At 45.6% G+C, this 18,948-nt stretch overlaps 1 protein-coding gene across 1 annotated transcript in view; it reads right to left on the minus strand.

Annotated features, from left to right (window-relative positions):
- LOC103374258 (semaphorin-6A) overlaps positions 1-18,948 on the minus strand; it is a gene marked incomplete at its 3' end in the record, with an annotated part of 57,311 nt that overhangs the window by 26,544 nt on the left and 11,819 nt on the right. The window contains exons 2-6 of the mRNA XM_008304321.1: positions 18,539-18,695; positions 17,561-17,678; positions 4,320-4,380; positions 2,920-2,982; positions 2,213-2,314 (exon numbers count right to left, since the gene is read on the minus strand). Coding sequence (XP_008302543.1) covers positions 2,213-2,314; positions 2,920-2,982; positions 4,320-4,380; positions 17,561-17,678; positions 18,539-18,638 — 444 coding nt within the window. The remainder of the gene's footprint in view (positions 1-2,212; positions 2,315-2,919; positions 2,983-4,319; positions 4,381-17,560; positions 17,679-18,538; positions 18,696-18,948) is intronic.

Raw genomic sequence — 18,948 nt, forward strand, 5'->3', positions numbered from 1 at the left:
CCCTCCCGCTTGCCCTCGCAGCATTGTTGATTAATGTGGGATGAGGCTGGCCCCAAAACAGAAGCTCTTTTCAGCCCTGTCACGCTGGGGAGATGGAGAGGCAAACTGTGGCCAAGGTGGATTTAACCACAAACACACACACACACACACACACACACACACACACACACACACCACTACACACACTTTTGACCATGCAGTGTGGATGAGCCCAGCACGCCATCAAAGGCCTGGTATCTGCCCAGAGGGTCTGCCAGTCTGCCAGCAGTACAGTGTGTGTGTGTGTGTGTGTGATGCTTTTATAAAATGTGTGTGTTGTGAGGTTGCCTGTTTGCACAGTTGTCAGTGTTTGGATGAATGTATCCGCACTTTTTTCCTTTGCATGTGCCCGGGCATTTGTATGTGCATGTCATCAGTGGCCATTTTTCTCTCAGTATCTTGCTCCTTTTGCAGCCTTCACATATCATCAGATTTTAATGATATTTCAATTATTTCCCAACTAAAATGGTCGTTTTAATCAACTAAATAATTAATAGAATCATGTTTTAAGTAAAGACCAAAATACAAAACACGTTAGTGGACCAAGGACTCGTTCAACTGATAGAGAAATATTTTAACGAACTGTTTTGTTTTTCACACAAATAAGGAATCAAAGAGATTTTTATGTCACGGGCAGCTTTCATGTGTCCGCACATGCGTGGCCATTTCACCAAACCACGCTGTGCGTTTTTACGACACTCCGCCTCTCCAGCAGACTAGCAGCAATATCAGTGCAGTAACAGCTACAACACAAACCTTGAAACCATAACCGGAGGCGCTATAAAAGCTAACCACGCCTGATAAATGCGGAGACATAAATTCCACTTTCCCTGCAGGAGGACTCGGCGAATTGAAAGGACGTTCGCTCTGTGTGTGCTTAGCATGCTGAACCACAAAGGCAACGGAGCGGAGATGTCTTGTTTTTCTGGTAAACAGATCTAGTGAACCAAAGCAGAAGAGTTTTCCCCACAGGCCACCTAGATAACATCTCCGTGTGCTGTGACCATCCTAACAAACCAAACAATAACATCCTTCAGGACAGAGCTGCTGCTGCTGAGGCTCCCCGTCTTTCTGTCCTTTCTTTACTGTCTGCTCGTCTGTCTGAGCGTCTGACTCTCTCCTGTCTGTACAACGTGTTTCACATCTGACTCGTCTGGATGACAGCTGCAGTCTGATTCTACAACATACTTGAATTAATTGACACTGACGTTGATCTCTGGTGCGTTTTGGGCAGATTTCCGTCACAATCTGTGCTTAAAAGTTTGATAAAAACTCAGATAAATACCAAGGAAACAGGTAACTTTTCTGCCCTCACAGTCGGTCCACCGAGCTGCTCCAGAGGCACGAACATTGTCTTGTGAATGAACTACGACTGACTCACTGTAAATGGCAATTCTGCCCACTTTTCACACTGAAGCATCAAAAAAACGCCAGATTTATGTCACCGGGAAAGAAAAAAATTGGGACATTTTCTGCTGCAGTTTGAACACAGCCCATCTGCTTTTTATGCTGGTCCATCTGCTTCCCCATATACCCAGCTTTTATTCTTCGCTCTGCGTCTATTTTTTATTGACATCTCTATTTTTGTCCAACGAGTCGATCTCACTGTCTACCTGCTCGCTTTATTGACCCAAGGTCAATAAAATGCATCATTTCTTTTCACAGTTTTGCCTTTCCTGAAGGAATCTTGAAACCATTCCAGACATGCCCACATGAATATGAGCAGGAAGATGTTTACAGGAGAAGGTTGAATCGGATTTCAGGACTGTGCTGCCGATGCTTAAATTTCACACAGTGTGTGTGTGTGCGTGAGCGTGCATGAAAGCCGGCATGTTGTTAGGTTTCTCCGCTTCTAAATTGAGCGTGTCAAAGTACACCTGGAGATAAAGACGCAGGAGGAGGGCCTGCTGAGTTGTGAAAGTCATCCATCTATGTCCATAGCTCGACCCCCTCTAAACTCTCTCATGGCCGGGGTCAAAACAAAATCCCCCTCAGAGTGTTTGTGTGTGCGTCACAGAGCAAGAAACGCAAAGTGAAGAGGAGTTTTAAGACGCCGTGCGCGCACACTATGCATGACACATCGCTGAGGTCAAAAAAGGGCAAAGCGCACCGCGGAGCAGCTTTTATATACGAGCAAATGTGTGCGAGCGTCCAGATCCATACGCTTCCTTACCTTGTAGGTTCGACAGGAGGGGTTGAAAGCATTTGTTCCGCAAACAAACAAGGTGTCGTCGTTTTGCTGCAGGAGGACTTTGATGAAATTGTGACACTCATCCTTCAGGGTGCGCAGGACGGGAAAGAATTTAAAGACAAAAACAGAGAGAAGGTGGTGACATCTGTGTCTTTTACAATCAACACTTTTATCCACTACAGACATGGTTTGTGTGTCTCCTCTTTCCCTTTAGCTTTAACGCTTCGCAGACCAGCCAGAGTCACGTATAGCAAGTTAAGCATGCAATAATGAAATGTATGATTTCTTCACGGCACATAAAGACGTATTTACAGCAGATCCTAATGCGCCGTTTAATGTCCTTCTCCAACAATAATCCGGTCCGTCTTTTTAAATCTAAAGAAAATTAGCATTATGCCGCTATTCGATATGAAAATTCCCGCTGAAGAGCTCCGCTACCACAATAAATTGTGATAGCAGAAGGTTATATGAATTGCAAGAAGTGCGTTATTGCACCTTCAGGGTCTTGTGTCTGTTAATGTGAGCGAGAGACAAAGAAACAGAGAGACTGTCGGCAGTTACATCTGGTACAGGCTGTCTGCAGCGCTTAATGTGTGATTGACTAAAGTGTTTTGTGAAGAACACGGTGATATTTGTTCTTTGAAGGAAGTTAGGGTGTGTGTGTGTGTTTGAGTGTGTGTTTCCTCTACCTTATGCTTCCCTTTCATTCTGCAGGTGTCCACATCTGCCTGTCTGGACTTCCATGTCATTTTCTAAAAGAAAAGAAAAAAAAAGATGAACATATAGGAGAGGAAGAGCCAGAAAACAAACGAGCTAAACACTGTGGCAGGAGGAAAAAAAAAAAAGCAGACGGCATTATAGAGCTCAATAACCCATCCATAGTGTGATCAATAATCATCATCTGAGATTCCCCGTCATTGATTTCCCTCATAAGCCACCTGCTCGGAGGTGAACTTTATTCTAAGCACTGGTTGGAGATCAGTTTACCTCCTTGAACGTCTAATTCTCTGCCAGAGAGAAGGGAAATACGACACTGACCCCGGATCAGAACGGAGTCTGTCCAAGGACGGATCCTGAGCCGGTTTCCGTGGATTGATAGGCCGGCCATCCTTGCACACAGACACACACACACACACACACACACATGCACTGCCTTGGCCTGTGGGTCAGCCGTCGCCCGAACCCATCAGTCAACTAAAAGCACACACACACCGTCACACACACTTATCAGTCAGTGCTAAGCTATATCTGCTACCCAGCCCCATTAACACACACAGACGCTGTGGCCTGCGCGGCCTGAGGGTCGGCGCTCAGCCACAGGTTCAGACCGCTGCGTGGCCGCCACTGTTGTACAACATGTTTGGAGCTGAGCCACTGATTAAAGACCCTCAGTCATCAATCAATCTGCGCGTCTCCCACCAGCCTTTCATCTGCAGCCTGCTCTCATTAAGACCCACTCGTCGGGCTCTGACATTGAAGTGGATGAGGCGGAGGGACGGCGGGTTGTTGTATACACGAGAACGGCCCCGTTTGAATTCTGTTTGCATGCATTATGTTAAGGGCAAGTGATGCCAGCCAGGAGTGGCTGGAATGGAGCGGAGAGAGGGTTATTACAGCCGAGGGCCTATGTAAATATGAGGTGCTGTTTTATGAATAATCTCAAACTACACAATGGGATCCTCTTCCCCCGTCTGCATCCATCTTGTCTTTCTCGCCCTTCTGTAATTTATCTCCTCTTTGTTTCCCCTTTTTGTTTTTTTTTTTCTTTCCTCCCCTGCTCGTCCTCTCCCATCCATCCCTCCCTCCCACACTTCCTCCGCTGTCCTCTCAGCTTCCGTTACACACCCATCAGACCTTCCACTGTCCCACTGATGAGCGTGGATGACGCAGGCAGGTTTGCTAGCTGATTGATTGGATAATCTTCTTAACGGGGTCACCGTGAGTAAGACTGCTGGCAGGCTCACACGCATGCACGCTCTCGCCCACGTGCACTCGCGAACGCAGAGCAGCGCGAGGTTATTAGGGTTACATTGTCAATCACGGCACGCCGAGAACAACACACCCTCGAAGAGACAGACGTCTCACTCACCTTACTGAAAAAGATCTCGTCACTGTTGGCAGTGTCTGTGTCCACCGTGTATATGTGATCCCTGCGAGCGAGGGAGGCGGGGTGAGAGACGGGGGAGAGAGAGAGAGAGAGAGGGAGGGATTGAGAGAAAGCAGAGGGAGAGATGAGAAGATAAGAGGTCAGACAGCAGCAGACAGTCAAAAATTCAACAAACAATAAACCCATTTCTTTTCTTCCCTCTCTGCTTTCCCCCTGCAGGCAGCAAACAACGTCAGAAAATGGGGCTTTGTGTAAACTTTGTTCAAACTTCAAAATATGACAATAAACAAAAGCAGGCCAGAGCTATTTGCTCTGTCAGACAGAAACAGTCAACAAAGGTTTAGAGCGCTGTGGCGCAGGCCGGGGGACAAAAGCCTCTTTGTCCCACAGAAAGGTCTTGATGGGGGGTGAGGGAGGAGGGAAGGTTGAGACGGGAGGTGCCAAGTCACTCAGAGCTGTTCAGGTCAATTAAGCCTAGTGTTTGAGCCACAGGAAATCTATACTAACACTCATTATAGCTCAGACAAGAAGACTTATGTGTGCTGGCCTGGAAATATACAGGCTTCTCCTGTATTACACAGTCCAGCCATAAAGGCCCCAACGGGGCATATGGAAGACATAAAAATCACAGGGGTTAACAACATCGCAGACAGACGGAGCGGCTGGTTGACCACCAGGCGAAGCTACACCTACTTACTGGGGAGAATTAGGGTGCAGACATGGAGAGGGAGGGTTGAAGGTGTGGAGGTGGTGTGAACGGAGGAGGAGGAGGAGGAAGCAGGGATAGAAAAGGGGGATTTATCTCGTTTAAGAACCAAAGGTGACCATGCCAAACGATGTAACTGCTTTAATTTGTTGGAGATTAGCTGTTGAACGTGTTTTTAATCAAAGTGTGTAACAGTGGCATCGTCAGGCTCACGGCTTAATTACGTTCCAGCTCCCCAACCTGCGCTCAGCCAGGCAGCCCGCCTTGCTCTCTCATTAACTAAATCTAATAAAGTCTTTGGAGGAACAGGCATCTTGAAATGAATCCACTTATATTGCTTTCCTGGGGGCCACCGCCGTCTCCTCGAGGATAAAAACCAGTCCACCGTACATTATCAGCGACGATACTTAAATTGAATAATTAATCTTTGAGAGCGGTTGAAATTAAGAAAACACTTCTGCTTTGTCGGTCGGAGAGGACGCGTTTTTTAACCAAATCCCGCTTTTTCTTTGATTTCTGTCACGCATCATGCAAATCCTCCCCACAGCGCCGAGGCTCATCCATCTCACCAAATGTTTTTTTGCTATCTCGCCTTCATCGGGGTGATGTCGGAGGCTGTTTGTAGCTTCTGTATATGTGTCTATTAATCAATCATGTGGCTTATAGATCACTATAGATGTTAAGTAAACACATACAGGAGATAAAGTCATTCAGCCAAACTTTTTGCCCAATCCTGCCCAACTAACATGAAAAACACTTGTGTACAAAAACAAAAGTCAACTTTGTGTCACCGAGCTGCATCCTTCCTTCCAAGTTCACTTGCTCAAACAAATGCCAGATGCCGACTGTCACGGTGCAGTCTGCTCTGATTAAAAATTGAGAATCTCAGGCCAAAGCCGCAAACTCCACTGTGACATGTTTCTCATTGAGGCTCGCTGCTTTGCACTACCGTTGCACTAGTCTTCTGCTAATTGAACTGGACTGAATTTCCTGGGTTACAGAACGGCCAGTCTGCGTTCCAGCGCTTCTGTCACCTTGTTTCCAGTGTAACAGGATACGCAATAATCAAACTTAGTGAGGTTTAATTATTAAGAAGGCCAACTTGTAACTTGTCAAAGCAAAAAAATAAATAAACCCACACGATTAAAAGTGAAATACAGACATTTAATGGAGAAATGATGGGAGATAACAGTGATAGATGGAGTCGCTGTAGTGTCCTGATGTGTCTCCTGAAGTTCTGCGAGTTTAACTTCGTCCGTATCTTTATATTAAAATTCAAACTTTATATTAAAAAAGACTTAACTAAATCAAAAGCCATTGAAACAGAGGATTACTAGGCGGATTTAGTGTAATCCCTCGGGTTATTTTACTGCCTGCAATTTTAAAACAGCTCATGAGTAATCTGTAATTGACTGCTCCATAATTTTCAACCCTCCCGGTTCTTCTCCCCGTCGCGCGCCTCCTCTCGTCCTGACAGCGTCGTCGAGGGCCTCGGCCCTCCGGCCCGCAGGGTTTTGGGTTCCAGCAGAGATTAGAGGGAGCCAAGCGATGAGGTGTCCCTCAAACATCCTGGCTGGAGATGGAGGAGGACAATGGAGCGGCTGTGTCTGTGTCAACACCAGCTCTCCAAACACACACACATGTGCAGGGAGACTCCCCCTCGTCTCTCGCTTCTCTTTGGTTTTTCTGACTCAATCACACAATCGCACACATGCACCCTCTTCCCCTCTTCAGCGCTGCACCTGAACTCATATTACAACAGATTCACTTCCCTCTGGTGTCACATTCACAACGCTTCACAAAGAGAAGAAAGCAGAGGCAGAGTGTTCAAGGACAACACCGCCGGCATCGCGTTATATATTATACACTATAAACTACAAATCCAATATAGTTAACATTAGCGCGGATCATTTTCCAAAGCAAACCTGAAGTTTAAAATTGATTTCCTACCTTCCAGGCAGCCGGCGGTTTACATTTATTTAATAACATATGAAAGTCAACTTGCAGAGTTAAGGTCTGCTTGAAGTGCGCGATCCATCATAGCCGGTATGTCAACGTCAATACTGCCATAACTTGCGCCCTGGCATTTAAAAGCTTTGGAACTATTATCATTATTGGATTCATTAAGCAATGAAACTAAAGTGGATTTTGACTACTGATTAAATTGATAAATAAATCCAAAATTTTGTTTACATCACGTCAAAAATGCTCAACGCAATTCCTCTGACCTCTGCATATGTTATGTTTTTGTCTGAGCAACCTTCAAACCCAACTAAAACGAGTCTTCTATACTTCTAGGAAAACCACGAAGTAAAGCAACGTAGAGAAGATTTATCATCATTTCTCTGCTCTCTGCATGGTCCAACACACCTTCAGCATAGCTTTTACTTCGATAAGGTCTGTATTTTATCCCAGATTTTGTAAAAAATTGTCTTTTTATGAGCCTTCAAACGCCAGAAAAGAATCCATCCGACTGACCCAGCAGCTGAAAACAGAGCGCAATTTCAAGAGCATTCCTGCCCGCTGAGCGCAGTTCAGACTAAACACTGTTTTGAGTAAAAGCTGCTGTCCTGTTGGGGCAAAAAATGTGGTCAGTCTAGACTCATCTTACAAACCTAATTTTATTATGCAACAGCCCTTTTTCATTTGTGCCGAGCAGTTCACTGCGAATACACAAACGCGTCCTATTGTCTATTGTTTCCAAGAATAGGATCCATTTATATTACTGATGTGCAAGTTTTACTTGTGAAATTATTTATAAGAATGAAAAATCGCTGTATTCTTCCAGCCCCATTTGCATAAAGCATGGGGGGATAATCCAGGCATTTTAGAGCAGGTAAATCCTTTAAGATGAAGTTCTGTATAATTCATAAGAGCAAAATGACAAAAAGTAGTGAATGTATTCTTGTGTTCTTCGACGTTAGTTTGACTACTTCTACTTATTCTTCTAAAGATGATGTGTTTTGGGAGCGTCCAGGCCGTGTGAATGGAACAAACCTATGAGCTTTGGTTTATATTTAGGCAAAAATCATATTTCTGGAACTACATTTCCTGTGATTCTTTAGAGCAGGTGTCAATCTCAAAAACACAGTGGGCCAAAATTTAAAACCTGAACAAAGTCGCGGGCCAACATTGAACAAATGAACCTTTTAATATGGACTGAAACAAATTTTGCTTTAACATTGAACATGGAACAAGCAACGCTTATTACCATTCATTATATATAAGTTAATAGTGAAGACATGCAAAATCAAATTATAAATAAAAAAAACACATCAATGTCAGTGACAGTTGTAGTGTGAAGTCGGAGAGGGAGTTTCTGGGTCCTGTCCTGATTGACGCACCAAAACAACAACAGGGTATTGTGGGATTTGTAGTATTAGCGGTGAATGCGCTGTACAGTATAATACCGGGGGCAGCTCAGTAGTCATTTGGTATTGTCTCGCGGGCCAAATATAATTACAAAGCGGGCCAAATTTGGCCCACGGGCCAGAGTTTGACACCCCTGCTTTAGAGGATGTGGGTGAGAAGTTGTGGACGGCAACTCATTTCTTAGGTTAATATTTCGGCAAATCTACATTAAACAATTAGGTTAATTAGCTATCAGCATTTTGCAATGTAGCTATGAATGCAACTATCGCTGGGACATGCTGATATTGAGGAAACTGAAGAAAACCCAGCAAATCACGGTAAGTTCTGGAGTTGGAAGAAGCATTTTTCTATCGTTTTCTCGGAGGATTCATGGATGTCAAGGCTTACTGTAAGTCACACAATATGTGTGTATCGTGTCTGTGTGCTCAGACTTGTTATGGCCGAGTCTTCCAAGAAGTAGAACTATTTTGAAGCAATGGGGTGATGCTATCAAAGTGTGTTTCATGGCAACTGCTGCTCCATGTGTTTTGGCAAACGTGCACCAAATCAGTGGGCCAAACTAAAATAACTGCCTCTCCCTTCAAGGTGCACTTCACACCCTAAAATCTGTGCCAACCACTTCACCAAAACCGTCTTGGTTCAATTCAGTCTCAAACTTTCGGGCCCGTCAGAACCGGTCGAATGTGACCAGGCCTTCGCTCGCACACAACTTTATTAACTGAAATCCCCCCCGGTAGAAGGTTCGGTGCGTGTCATTGGCTTTCCCATCGTTTTCTCGCTCTCCGCCGTGAATCGAACAGTCCGAGGATGGAACAATGCCGCTACTCAAATCACAAGGTCCCGTAGGAGCCGCGGTGCTGATGATGAAATTGGAAGCACCGTGGGATTCTGAGGAAAATGAAATAACAGAAGCCTTTGAGAGCGGATGAGCGCCGAACATTGGGTGTCAATGTGAATCACTTGGCGTCGGCTCCGCGTTTCCCGAAATTCGGCGACAAAAATGTGTGAGTAGGACGGAAGGTATGCAAATATCCTCTTAGGCACAAATATAGAGGCACTGTAAAAGGATGGGTACACTCAGACAGAAAAGGGCTGAATGAGCGAGTCAAGACAGTAGACCAACTGAGCGTGGGCAAAAGTGTGAGATTGAGTGCAACACAGTGACAGAGGGTCTCCGTCGGACATGTAGCCATGCGTGGCCATGAGAACACAGGGTCTTTGTGCGCAAGAATGTCGTTTTCATAACAGCGCATTTCTTGTGCGGCGACCGCAGGCCAGCTTGGTCCATCTGCCGGGTCTTTGTCAAACCATCTCCAGTGGCAGAAAAGAGGGGAATGTGATTAGCATGCGCCCCACACCTTATGACACCACCCCGCTTTCCACAAACCAAATGCCTGCACATCCACCCTCCTCCTCCTCCTCCTCTTCCTCCCCACCTCCCATCACCCTCTTCACCCATATTCCTCCCTCTTCATAACTGGATCATGGGCGGTAGAGGAGGGCCCATTGTACATTGTTTTGGCCCTCACTGGTTCAAATCCTCTTCACAAAGTGGATGGGAGGGAACCGGGGAAGCCAGCAGGCACCTTTTGGGCCTGTGAAGGGAGTTGTTGAAGTGGTGAATGGGCTGAGGGCATGGAGAGGCCCTCGGTGATGCGGTGCCATGAAATGCAACAAGCCAGGGTTCACTCACCCCCAAGCCGAGGCAGGTTGTTCTTTTTGGAAGGTTGAAGCTCTCATTATGGGTTTCTGCATTCTCTCCATAATTCCTTTCAGTGTGTGTTTGTGTGCGTGTGTGTGTGTGTGTGTGTTTTTGTGTGCGACCGTGTCGGAGGGGTGAAGGGCATGTTTGGAGCACGCACATTTAGCGCAATTAAGCAGCCGTGCATAATAACTGCAATTACATTTATTGGTTAAAATTCATCCAGTTGTCGCAGAGTATTTTACACAACTCCATTTTTTTTTTTTACTTCCACGGAACCCATTAAGGAAGAGAATGAATAATATGTGTTCTAAGTTTGCAATTTGTACTTTTGAATCACTTCAGTCGGGCTTATGAATTATTTGTGCACATTAACTCACAGAACACGCCATTAAGCAATGTAGCGGTGGATGTTTTATGCTCCGTATACATACTGTTTCAAAGTCAAAACAAAAAACGCATTAAGTCAGCTCAGTTCATTTAAATTGGATTACAGATTACATGACGCCATTTACATTTTGGATACAGGCAGCTGAAATGGGTTTCCTCCACGGGGTGGCCGGGCTCAGCCGTTGAGACAACAGGGCGAGGAGCTCGCACATCTGGAAGGAGGTCGGTGGAGCAATCGCTGTTCCTTTGCATCAAAAGGAGCTGACTGATTAGGATGCCTTCTGAGGTTTTCCATGCACATCCAGCTGGGAGGGGATGCCAGGGTGGACCGAGAGCATATCTTATCTGGCCTGGACACACCCTGGGATGGAAAGTTTGGACTGCCCTACATAGAGAGCCTTTACTGCAGCTGACCCCAGACAGGCTTCAAAACTAAATAAATGGACGGATGGATTAATGTAAAGCTACATTAGATGCAGGTGGCCAGAAATGCTGAAAGAATTTTGCATCACATCTGTATAAAAATAAGTTCCAATGGTCCAAGTTTGGGGCTGCAAGGTGGCACAGTTGGTTGCCTCATAGCAAGAAGGTCGCTGGTTCGCGTCCCGGTGGGGGCACCCGGGATCTTTCTGCGTGAAGTTTACATGTTCTCCCCGTGCAGCGTGGGTTCTCTCCGGGTTCTCCAGCTTCCTCCCACCAGTCCAAAAACATGATGAGGTTAATTGGTGATTGTAAATTGTCCGTAGGTGTGAATGTGAGTGTGCTTGGTTGTCTGTCTCTAAGTGTAGCCCTGTGATAGACTGGTTACCTGTCCAGGTGAACCTGCCTTCACCCTGAGTCAGCTGGGATAGACTCCAGCCCCCCATGACCCTAGTGAGGATTAGGTGATGTATGGATAATGGATGGATGGATGGATGGCCCAAGTTCATTACAGTCAGATGTAATGTAGCCTGACGTGTTGATGTAAAGGAAAAAAGTCAGTGTTTATATGAGCTCCTCAGTCCTAAGACATACATCTGCTCTGCCACCAACACTCAGGATGCTCCTCACTCACCACCCAAAGTAGCCACAACAACCTACAACTTTATTTCCTACTGACTGTTCTCGTAATGTGACACTGATTCAACAGCAGGAATTACCACCGCCACGCTCTGTGTGTTTTCGCTGGATGAATCGTTGGCAAATGTCAAAACAGCAGAAGAAAGACAGCATCTCACACGCTTGCGGACTCGTGTTTCGCAGCTTCTAACGCAGGTGATTACTGGAGCTGCGAGCGTCGTTTCAGAGCGGACGTGGCTGGATGTCGTCGGTGCCGCGAGCGCAGGGAGAGGAGGCAACCGTGTAATCCCAGTCATTAGTGGGTTTTAACAGGATTTGGTGGAGCTACAATAATGGAGACTCTAGTGGCCTCCACTGCGAGACCCAACAGGGAAGAGCAGCGGCCACAGAGGCACGACTGTTCCAGAGGATTCAGCTGAGAGAAGGTAATCTGGATTTTTGACTGTATGTGTGTGTCTCCGTGTGACTGCTAATGGCAACCACAAATTCTGGTCCTTCCACTCTCACACACATTACTCTGTCTCTCTCTCTCTCTCCCACACACACCCACTCACACACACACACACTGATTCCCAGGCTTCCCAGCCTCATAGAGGGGTGTAAACACAGTGTGGTTGGCGTTACCATGGTAGAGGCTGACTGAGGCCCGAGAATGGCGACTATGCCCCGCATGCGGAGAGACCTGGGACAAGCTCGCTAGGCAGAGTATACAGTAACACAAGCATGTATGGACTGTCGGTCTCATTTTCTGCCTGTCTTTTCTCTTCACGCCCGGAAAACCTGAAGCCAAGTCCAGTTTCATACAACCTGGGTCACCTTTTCAGAGGCTCATTCTAACACTCAACACTGTGAGTTGGATGCTGAGATCTTGAAAACTGGCTCATTTGGTAGAAAGAAAACCAAATAGGTGAGAAAACATAATCAATGAGATGATCATACAGATATTAGACCTGTGATTGTCAAACTGGGGGCAGGTTCCCACTGGAAAGTGAGTGGAAATATGTTGAAAGAATACGATTTCTACCAACTTTACTTTCTTGAGAGGCTCATTACTTTTTTTATTTGTTGTACTCAACTTCCCATTTATCTCCAAATCAATTATTGTCAAACTTTCCCCAAGTCTCAGCAGTTTAATTCGGGACAAAGTCGTCACTAATCAAAATGCAGAGAAAATCAGAACAATAATGACCCACGCTGTTAAAAAAAAACCAATCAATTCCAACCTAAACATCTCTTATTCTACTAGAAGTCTACGTTGGTGACGTGGGACACGCTACAAAACGCTTTTAGCTCTGGGTGGGAATAAACCGCAGGTCCTGGGATTTATCGCTAACCACAAGGATGGAGTCAACAAATCAAAAGAAGATTGAAGGGGGGTTTTTACAACACAAAAAGTAAAGCAAGGCGAGTCTGACATTTGGACACATTTTCCAGTTGTTACTGACAAAGATGGAAAAGAATTGGACTTCATTGTGACAAATTTGCAAAGTATTGGGCCGCCCGCTGAACCGGTCGAGCCTTTGGGGCGCCGCGATACTTTTGCACATTTGTCACAATGAAGTCCAATTCTTTTTCAACTTTTGTCATTACCAGGACCGAGAGTCGCTACCTGGGTTTGATTCCAACCCGGCGCCATTTGCTGCTCGCTCCCTGCAGCCTTTCCTCAGCTGTCTATACAATAAAGGCATTAAAAGTAAAGCAGGACAATCATGTGCAAAGCGTCGGCCGTGCAACAGGCTTACATCGGACACCTTTGGATTGACAATTGGATTAAAAGATTTCAAAGATAACACACTTCTTCCTGCGTATATTAACAAGACGTAATTGAGAAATGTATAAAACGTGTGGTGCTTCTTGCTGAGGGGATTTTTTTTTTTTTACAGCCCTAGAATAATTAATTCTCACGAAGGTAGCTGTAACGTTGCTGTTGTGTTGCCGACAGCGATGCGTCTCTTTTGGAACGGTTGCGGGTTCAGGCGGGAACAGACACACGCGCTGCAGGAGTGGGCGGTAATGGTCAGAAATCCAGTTAGAGCGGGATTAAGAATAAAGTCCCACGCAGGCCTCTGCATTCCACCTCTAAAAGAACTGCTTGAATAAGTGAGCACAGATAAGGTTGAGGTCATCTTAAAAATAAAAAAAAAGATCCACACACTAAAAGGTTTCTCAAAGTAGTTCTTTTTTTCCAACAAAGGTAGAGGTCAAAACACACACACACACACACACACACACACAAGCAGAGTTTCTACTTGCATCCTCAGGACTGCGAGCAATGAGCTTCACATTACCAAAATAAATTAAAAAAAAGTCTGAGATATGAGCTCAGAATTTGAATTAGTTTCTCTGACTGCTGCATGGCAAGTGGCTTCAATCAAATCAGTTAATTTAACACACACACACACACACACACACACACGGTGAGAAAAGTCATCAGCTGACTGTGCGCACACGTAAACAGCGATGCTCAGCCTGACTCACACACAGATATTTTTTTTGGGAGATATCAGAATGATAAATCTCCAATTGCACCATGATGAATTCCTTCAGAATGCTGCTGTACATAGTGTACCCTGACCATGAAATATGGACCTCCGGGATGGGAATCCTCCTGCGTCCATCTCTCGCCGAACAGTTTATTGCTAAACGTGACTCTGCTGCCAAACACCTAAAACACGCATGACGCACATAAACCACCGAGCTCGTACATGTCGAAGTTTTTATGTTCATTACCTGCGCTTTAATATACATCATGTCTCAGTCCATCATGGGTAACGTATAGCTGATTGCTACAATAAAAAAGCTATTAAACAGCCGCTTGGTACGGGGTCGCCTCTCGCGTTTACTCCACAAACACCTCTTGCTATGACTCTTATTTCTCTTAAACACGGTTTTGTTAGCAGACTCTTCCTTTCAAGAGTTGATATTTGAGGAAAAGAGAGACAAATCAACAGTGGGTCCCATGCCGGCCTTGTTAAAACTGAACAAACAAGAGGGTTTTTGATATCCTGCATATGAAAAGATGGCAGCCTCATATCTTATCAGGCTGTAGTGTCCCTCTGGATAATGCACTTGATGAAAACTGAGCCACGGAATAAGATTCAGAATATTAAGGGACTCAACTGGTCATGAACTGAATTCATAATCAACAATACAATATATATGAGTCTAAGAAGGCTTATAATATTTTATAAATATTGGAACACCCATATGACCTCGTCAGTAGAGGCCATTTTCTTTAATACTCGTCCACATAAAGTGAACAGAACAGGGCTTTAAAAAGAGCGCCTGATTTCACCAAATCAATACATTTCATTCAAGGCTAGAAACTCGGTATAAATTATCAATCGCTGCATCTGTTGCCGAGTTCCTCCGTTGCCAAAAGACTTGACTCTTTCCCTCCATGGATTAAGGCACTTTTGTCTATTTACAATTTCATCAGTTGCTATGTTTGTATGCATCTCACAGCTTAAAAATCTTGTGATTTTTTTGCCAGAGCCAAAACAGGAGCCAAAGGGATTTAATACACTGAGCAGTCATTCAAAAAACAGCCCGAAACAGTGTTGGGCTTTGGACCGCGTTCACAGTGGCCATCTGCAAGCTGCTGCGCACCAAGAACTGAGGCTCACTCGTCTAGAGGCATGATGGCAAAGCTGTGTGATGCTGGCCCCAGAATAAACAAGCCATTTGACTGGACAACCATCATAAAAGCAACTATTGATGTTGCCTAGTCTTTTTTTTTCTTCTTCTTTCGGCGGCATTGTGCGTTGTTTCGTAGCCCGAGCCTTGCTGGGTTGACTGTTGGCTCGCTTTCACATTGATTTCTGAAGTGGTAATTGTCTCCGCTGTTTGGCTTAAACTGTTTGTCATTTAACTTTTTACGTGTCTTTATCGATATCCCGTTAGAGCCGATGGACGTTATCGACGCCGGCATTCTTCTCCGCGTCGGGATCAATGGCGGTCACCCGACTCGGTCTAATCTGAGGCCGCCATTCCAGTCGCTCGGGGGTCACATACCTCGGCCATGTGTCGGCATTCCCAGTCTGCTTTAAGCAAGTATGCGAGTGTGGGACCGACGCACCAGGTGACCTCACACACACATGCACAAGTCGCAGCACATACGATCCCACACACCCGCCGGCATAGCAACACATGTTCGCCATCCCCAACGTATATCCATGTACACACACATGTGGCCGCATATCGGACCCAATAAATCACTTTTAAATCCTGTTGGACAACTGGTCAGCATACTAAATTTGGCCGACACACACCCTCTCTCTTTTTCAAAGACGCACACACACTCTCACATATACACACCCCTCCAATAAACCCTCTGTGCCTCATTTCCCTCCCCTGCCCCTCAGGCCCCTGCCACCCCATGTGGAGCAGGTGGGCGACAGGCAGTCCAAAGTCTCTGGCACCCCACCACACATGCATGCATGCACACACACACACACACACTCACACACACACACACACACACACACACACACACACACACACACATGCTCTCTCTCTCTTTCGCTTCGTTTCCTTTCTCACTCTCCGTGCACCTCCTCTTAATGACCAGCGATATTTTAAAAAGCTCTGCCACTTAAAGCAGCAGCCTCCCGTCCGCCACTTAATTTGACATGCTTGGGAGGAAAACAAAGAAAGACCCCTATTGTGGCTTTGAACAGCATCCAATCAAGCCTGCCACTCAATTAGCCATGGACGGCACCGAACACGCACATAAGGATCCGTTTTATTAAGACCTTTTCAATGCCGCTTTAACAGTACAGGCCACCGCGCAATCAAACCTCCATTGAAGGTAAACGTGGCCGTTGGTGTTTCCGACACGGACCTGACTGTTTTCCAGATCGCTCACTTTGCCGCGAGGTTGAAGCACCCTGAACATTTCTAAAACACCGGCGACTAGAGAGAGAGACGGCGACGAAAATCAATATCGATCTTCTTCCGTGGCTCCAGATGATGTAATCGAGCTTTATTATCTCAGAAAAATGAGTCACACAAAAATAAAAAATGTGAAAAACACATTGACGGAATGCAATAAAGGCAGGTGACAGACATGGGAGGGGAGAAAGCCAGACGAAGCAACAAAGAGTTTTAAAAAATTGATTTGAGGGCTACAAGGCTGCCAGCAAATAGGGAGGGAAAAAACATCTGTACTTATCCTGTATTAGTGTTTATTGACAACAGCGAATGTGCATTAAGACCGTCTGGATGGTGCATTTAGATCATAAATGTCTTGTGAAAAAAGCCAAGTGGAAACTCTTCTCTTTGAGGTTAGTTTTGAACTGATCTGTAGTTTTCATCTCTGCGACTGCATGTGCGTGCATGTGAGAGTTTGCATGTCTGCTTGGATGTTTAAAAAAAAAAAACAGGGCACACGTCTTCAGGGACATCGCACAAGGTAAAAGGGGTTTTGGCAGATGGTGAGCTCAAAATAGAAAACAACAAGGAGGTAATGAAAGAAAAAGTCCAGGCTGCAAAGTGATTTAAAGTCTCAGCATTTTGCTCTGAATTAGTCCCTCATGGTTCCCGAAAACCCTTAAAAGAACACAGCACAGCAGGACTCCCAAGTTCGGTTTGATGGCCCGACTGCTGTGGATTTCACAGCCCCTCGGTTATTATGGAGTTAAAACTGGATCACGCGTTCAGAAAGCAACTGCAATATGAGAGGAGATGATGAAGGACTTAATAATCCTGGTGGCTTGCTCAGTTTGATTAATCCTAATCTATAATGGGCTGCACTTCTAGTCCACATAGAAAAGTAGTAAAACTTACATTTATGTCAGTCTGTCCCTCTGTTTGAAATATTAAATTCAATTTAGCTTTTTTATGCAGCGCCGACTTGTCGTCTCAACTAACTTGCCATCTTTACATCGTGAGGTGAAGACCTCACCAGAAGAACCTCAGAAAGATTCTCTTGGATTAGCAAGCGTTCAGCAACACGAGGGGAAAAAGAAGGACTAGGTAGATGTTATCGCCTACCTGGCAGCGATGTATAACGTCCTGTTCATGATCATGATGAGCTGGATGTCCAGTTTGTGCCGCTGCGTGTTGTTCCTTCCAGGTTTGTGGCCTACAAACGCCGGATACTGCTTTGTGTCTGTAAAGAAGAGGACAAAAAAATGAATCCCTGCACGTGACAACCTTACATTTATTACCGCAGTAATGGCTTGAGGAGATGATGAATTTCACAGCTTTTGTCAAGCGTCTCACGGGCTTTAAGTCAAATGTCAACTCATGCTTCTTAGCTGTGCGAGGGAAACGCCACCGCAATTGGTGGTTGAGCTCCTCCTGCAACCATAAATTGTCGGCTAAAAATACGCGGCACCGTACCGTGCAATCGTTCTATTGTTAGTGGCTTTGGATGAAAGCGCCTGGTTTGAATAAACAGTCTGATAGTAGGAGCGTAGGTCTCCGTGAGGCTGGCTGGGGTTGTGTTTCAGCTCTCCTGGCCAGGAGATACAGTATTACACCCGCAGAGAGCAGAACAGGACGGCAGAGAGGGAGGAACACAGACAGAAACAGAGGAAACAATGACCATATCTTTATAGCCTGCCACAGCGTTTACACTATCACACACAGCATTAGGAGCCCAACAGAAAAATAGCGGATTATCCTTTGATGTGGGGTGGGCTCCATTTCAAATGCTGCCTTAAGTCCTTGATTTTAGTGTGTGTAGAGGGCCTATCCTCGGGCGCCAAATTACACTCCGTGCCTTCAGAATGCGTTGGGTGTTGGGGGCTGGTGGGGGTTGCCGAGGAAGCAAAGGGTTGAGAGGGATGTGGAGGAGCAAAGGGATAGAACAAGTGAGACAGATACCAAGAGGGGGATTTGCGAAGTGGAAAACAAAGAGGAAAGGGAAAAGAGTGCAGGCGGAGAGCGAGGCAGGACTTGTAATGAGAGGAAGGACGGTGCTCAAGAAGAGAAAGCAAAGAATGGAAGAGTAAAGGATATACTTACAGTTGCCGTGTGAGATGCTAATAGGCTCGCTGTCTTCGGGGAAGCCCGCCCCGGCTATTTGCAGTAGCGTGAAGTAGAGTAACAAGGCCTCTGACCTCATGGTCGCACCAACACTGCTGCTGCTGCTGCTGGTCCTCTGCTACAGATTTGTCTCAGCCTGGATGAAGAGAGACAGAAGAGGGAGACGAGGAGGAGGAGGAGAAGGAGGAGATGGAGGGGGATGAAGGGAAAATGACAGAAAAAAAAACAAAGTTTGTCAAACAGTGTTTTCATCAGACTACCTCATCAATCATCACTATCCCACCGTGGCTCCTGGTTTAAAACAAAGAAATGCAGAAGCAGGTGGGAAGCGAGGAGAGGCAGAAAAAAAGAGAGAAGTAAACCAAACAAATTCGAGTCCACCTGAATTA

The sequence above is a fragment of the Stegastes partitus genome, unplaced genomic scaffold (assembly GCF_000690725.1).
Source record: "Stegastes partitus isolate 25-593 unplaced genomic scaffold, Stegastes_partitus-1.0.2 Scaffold2188, whole genome shotgun sequence".
In the NCBI taxonomy this organism is placed as follows: Eukaryota; Metazoa; Chordata; class Actinopteri; family Pomacentridae; genus Stegastes; species Stegastes partitus.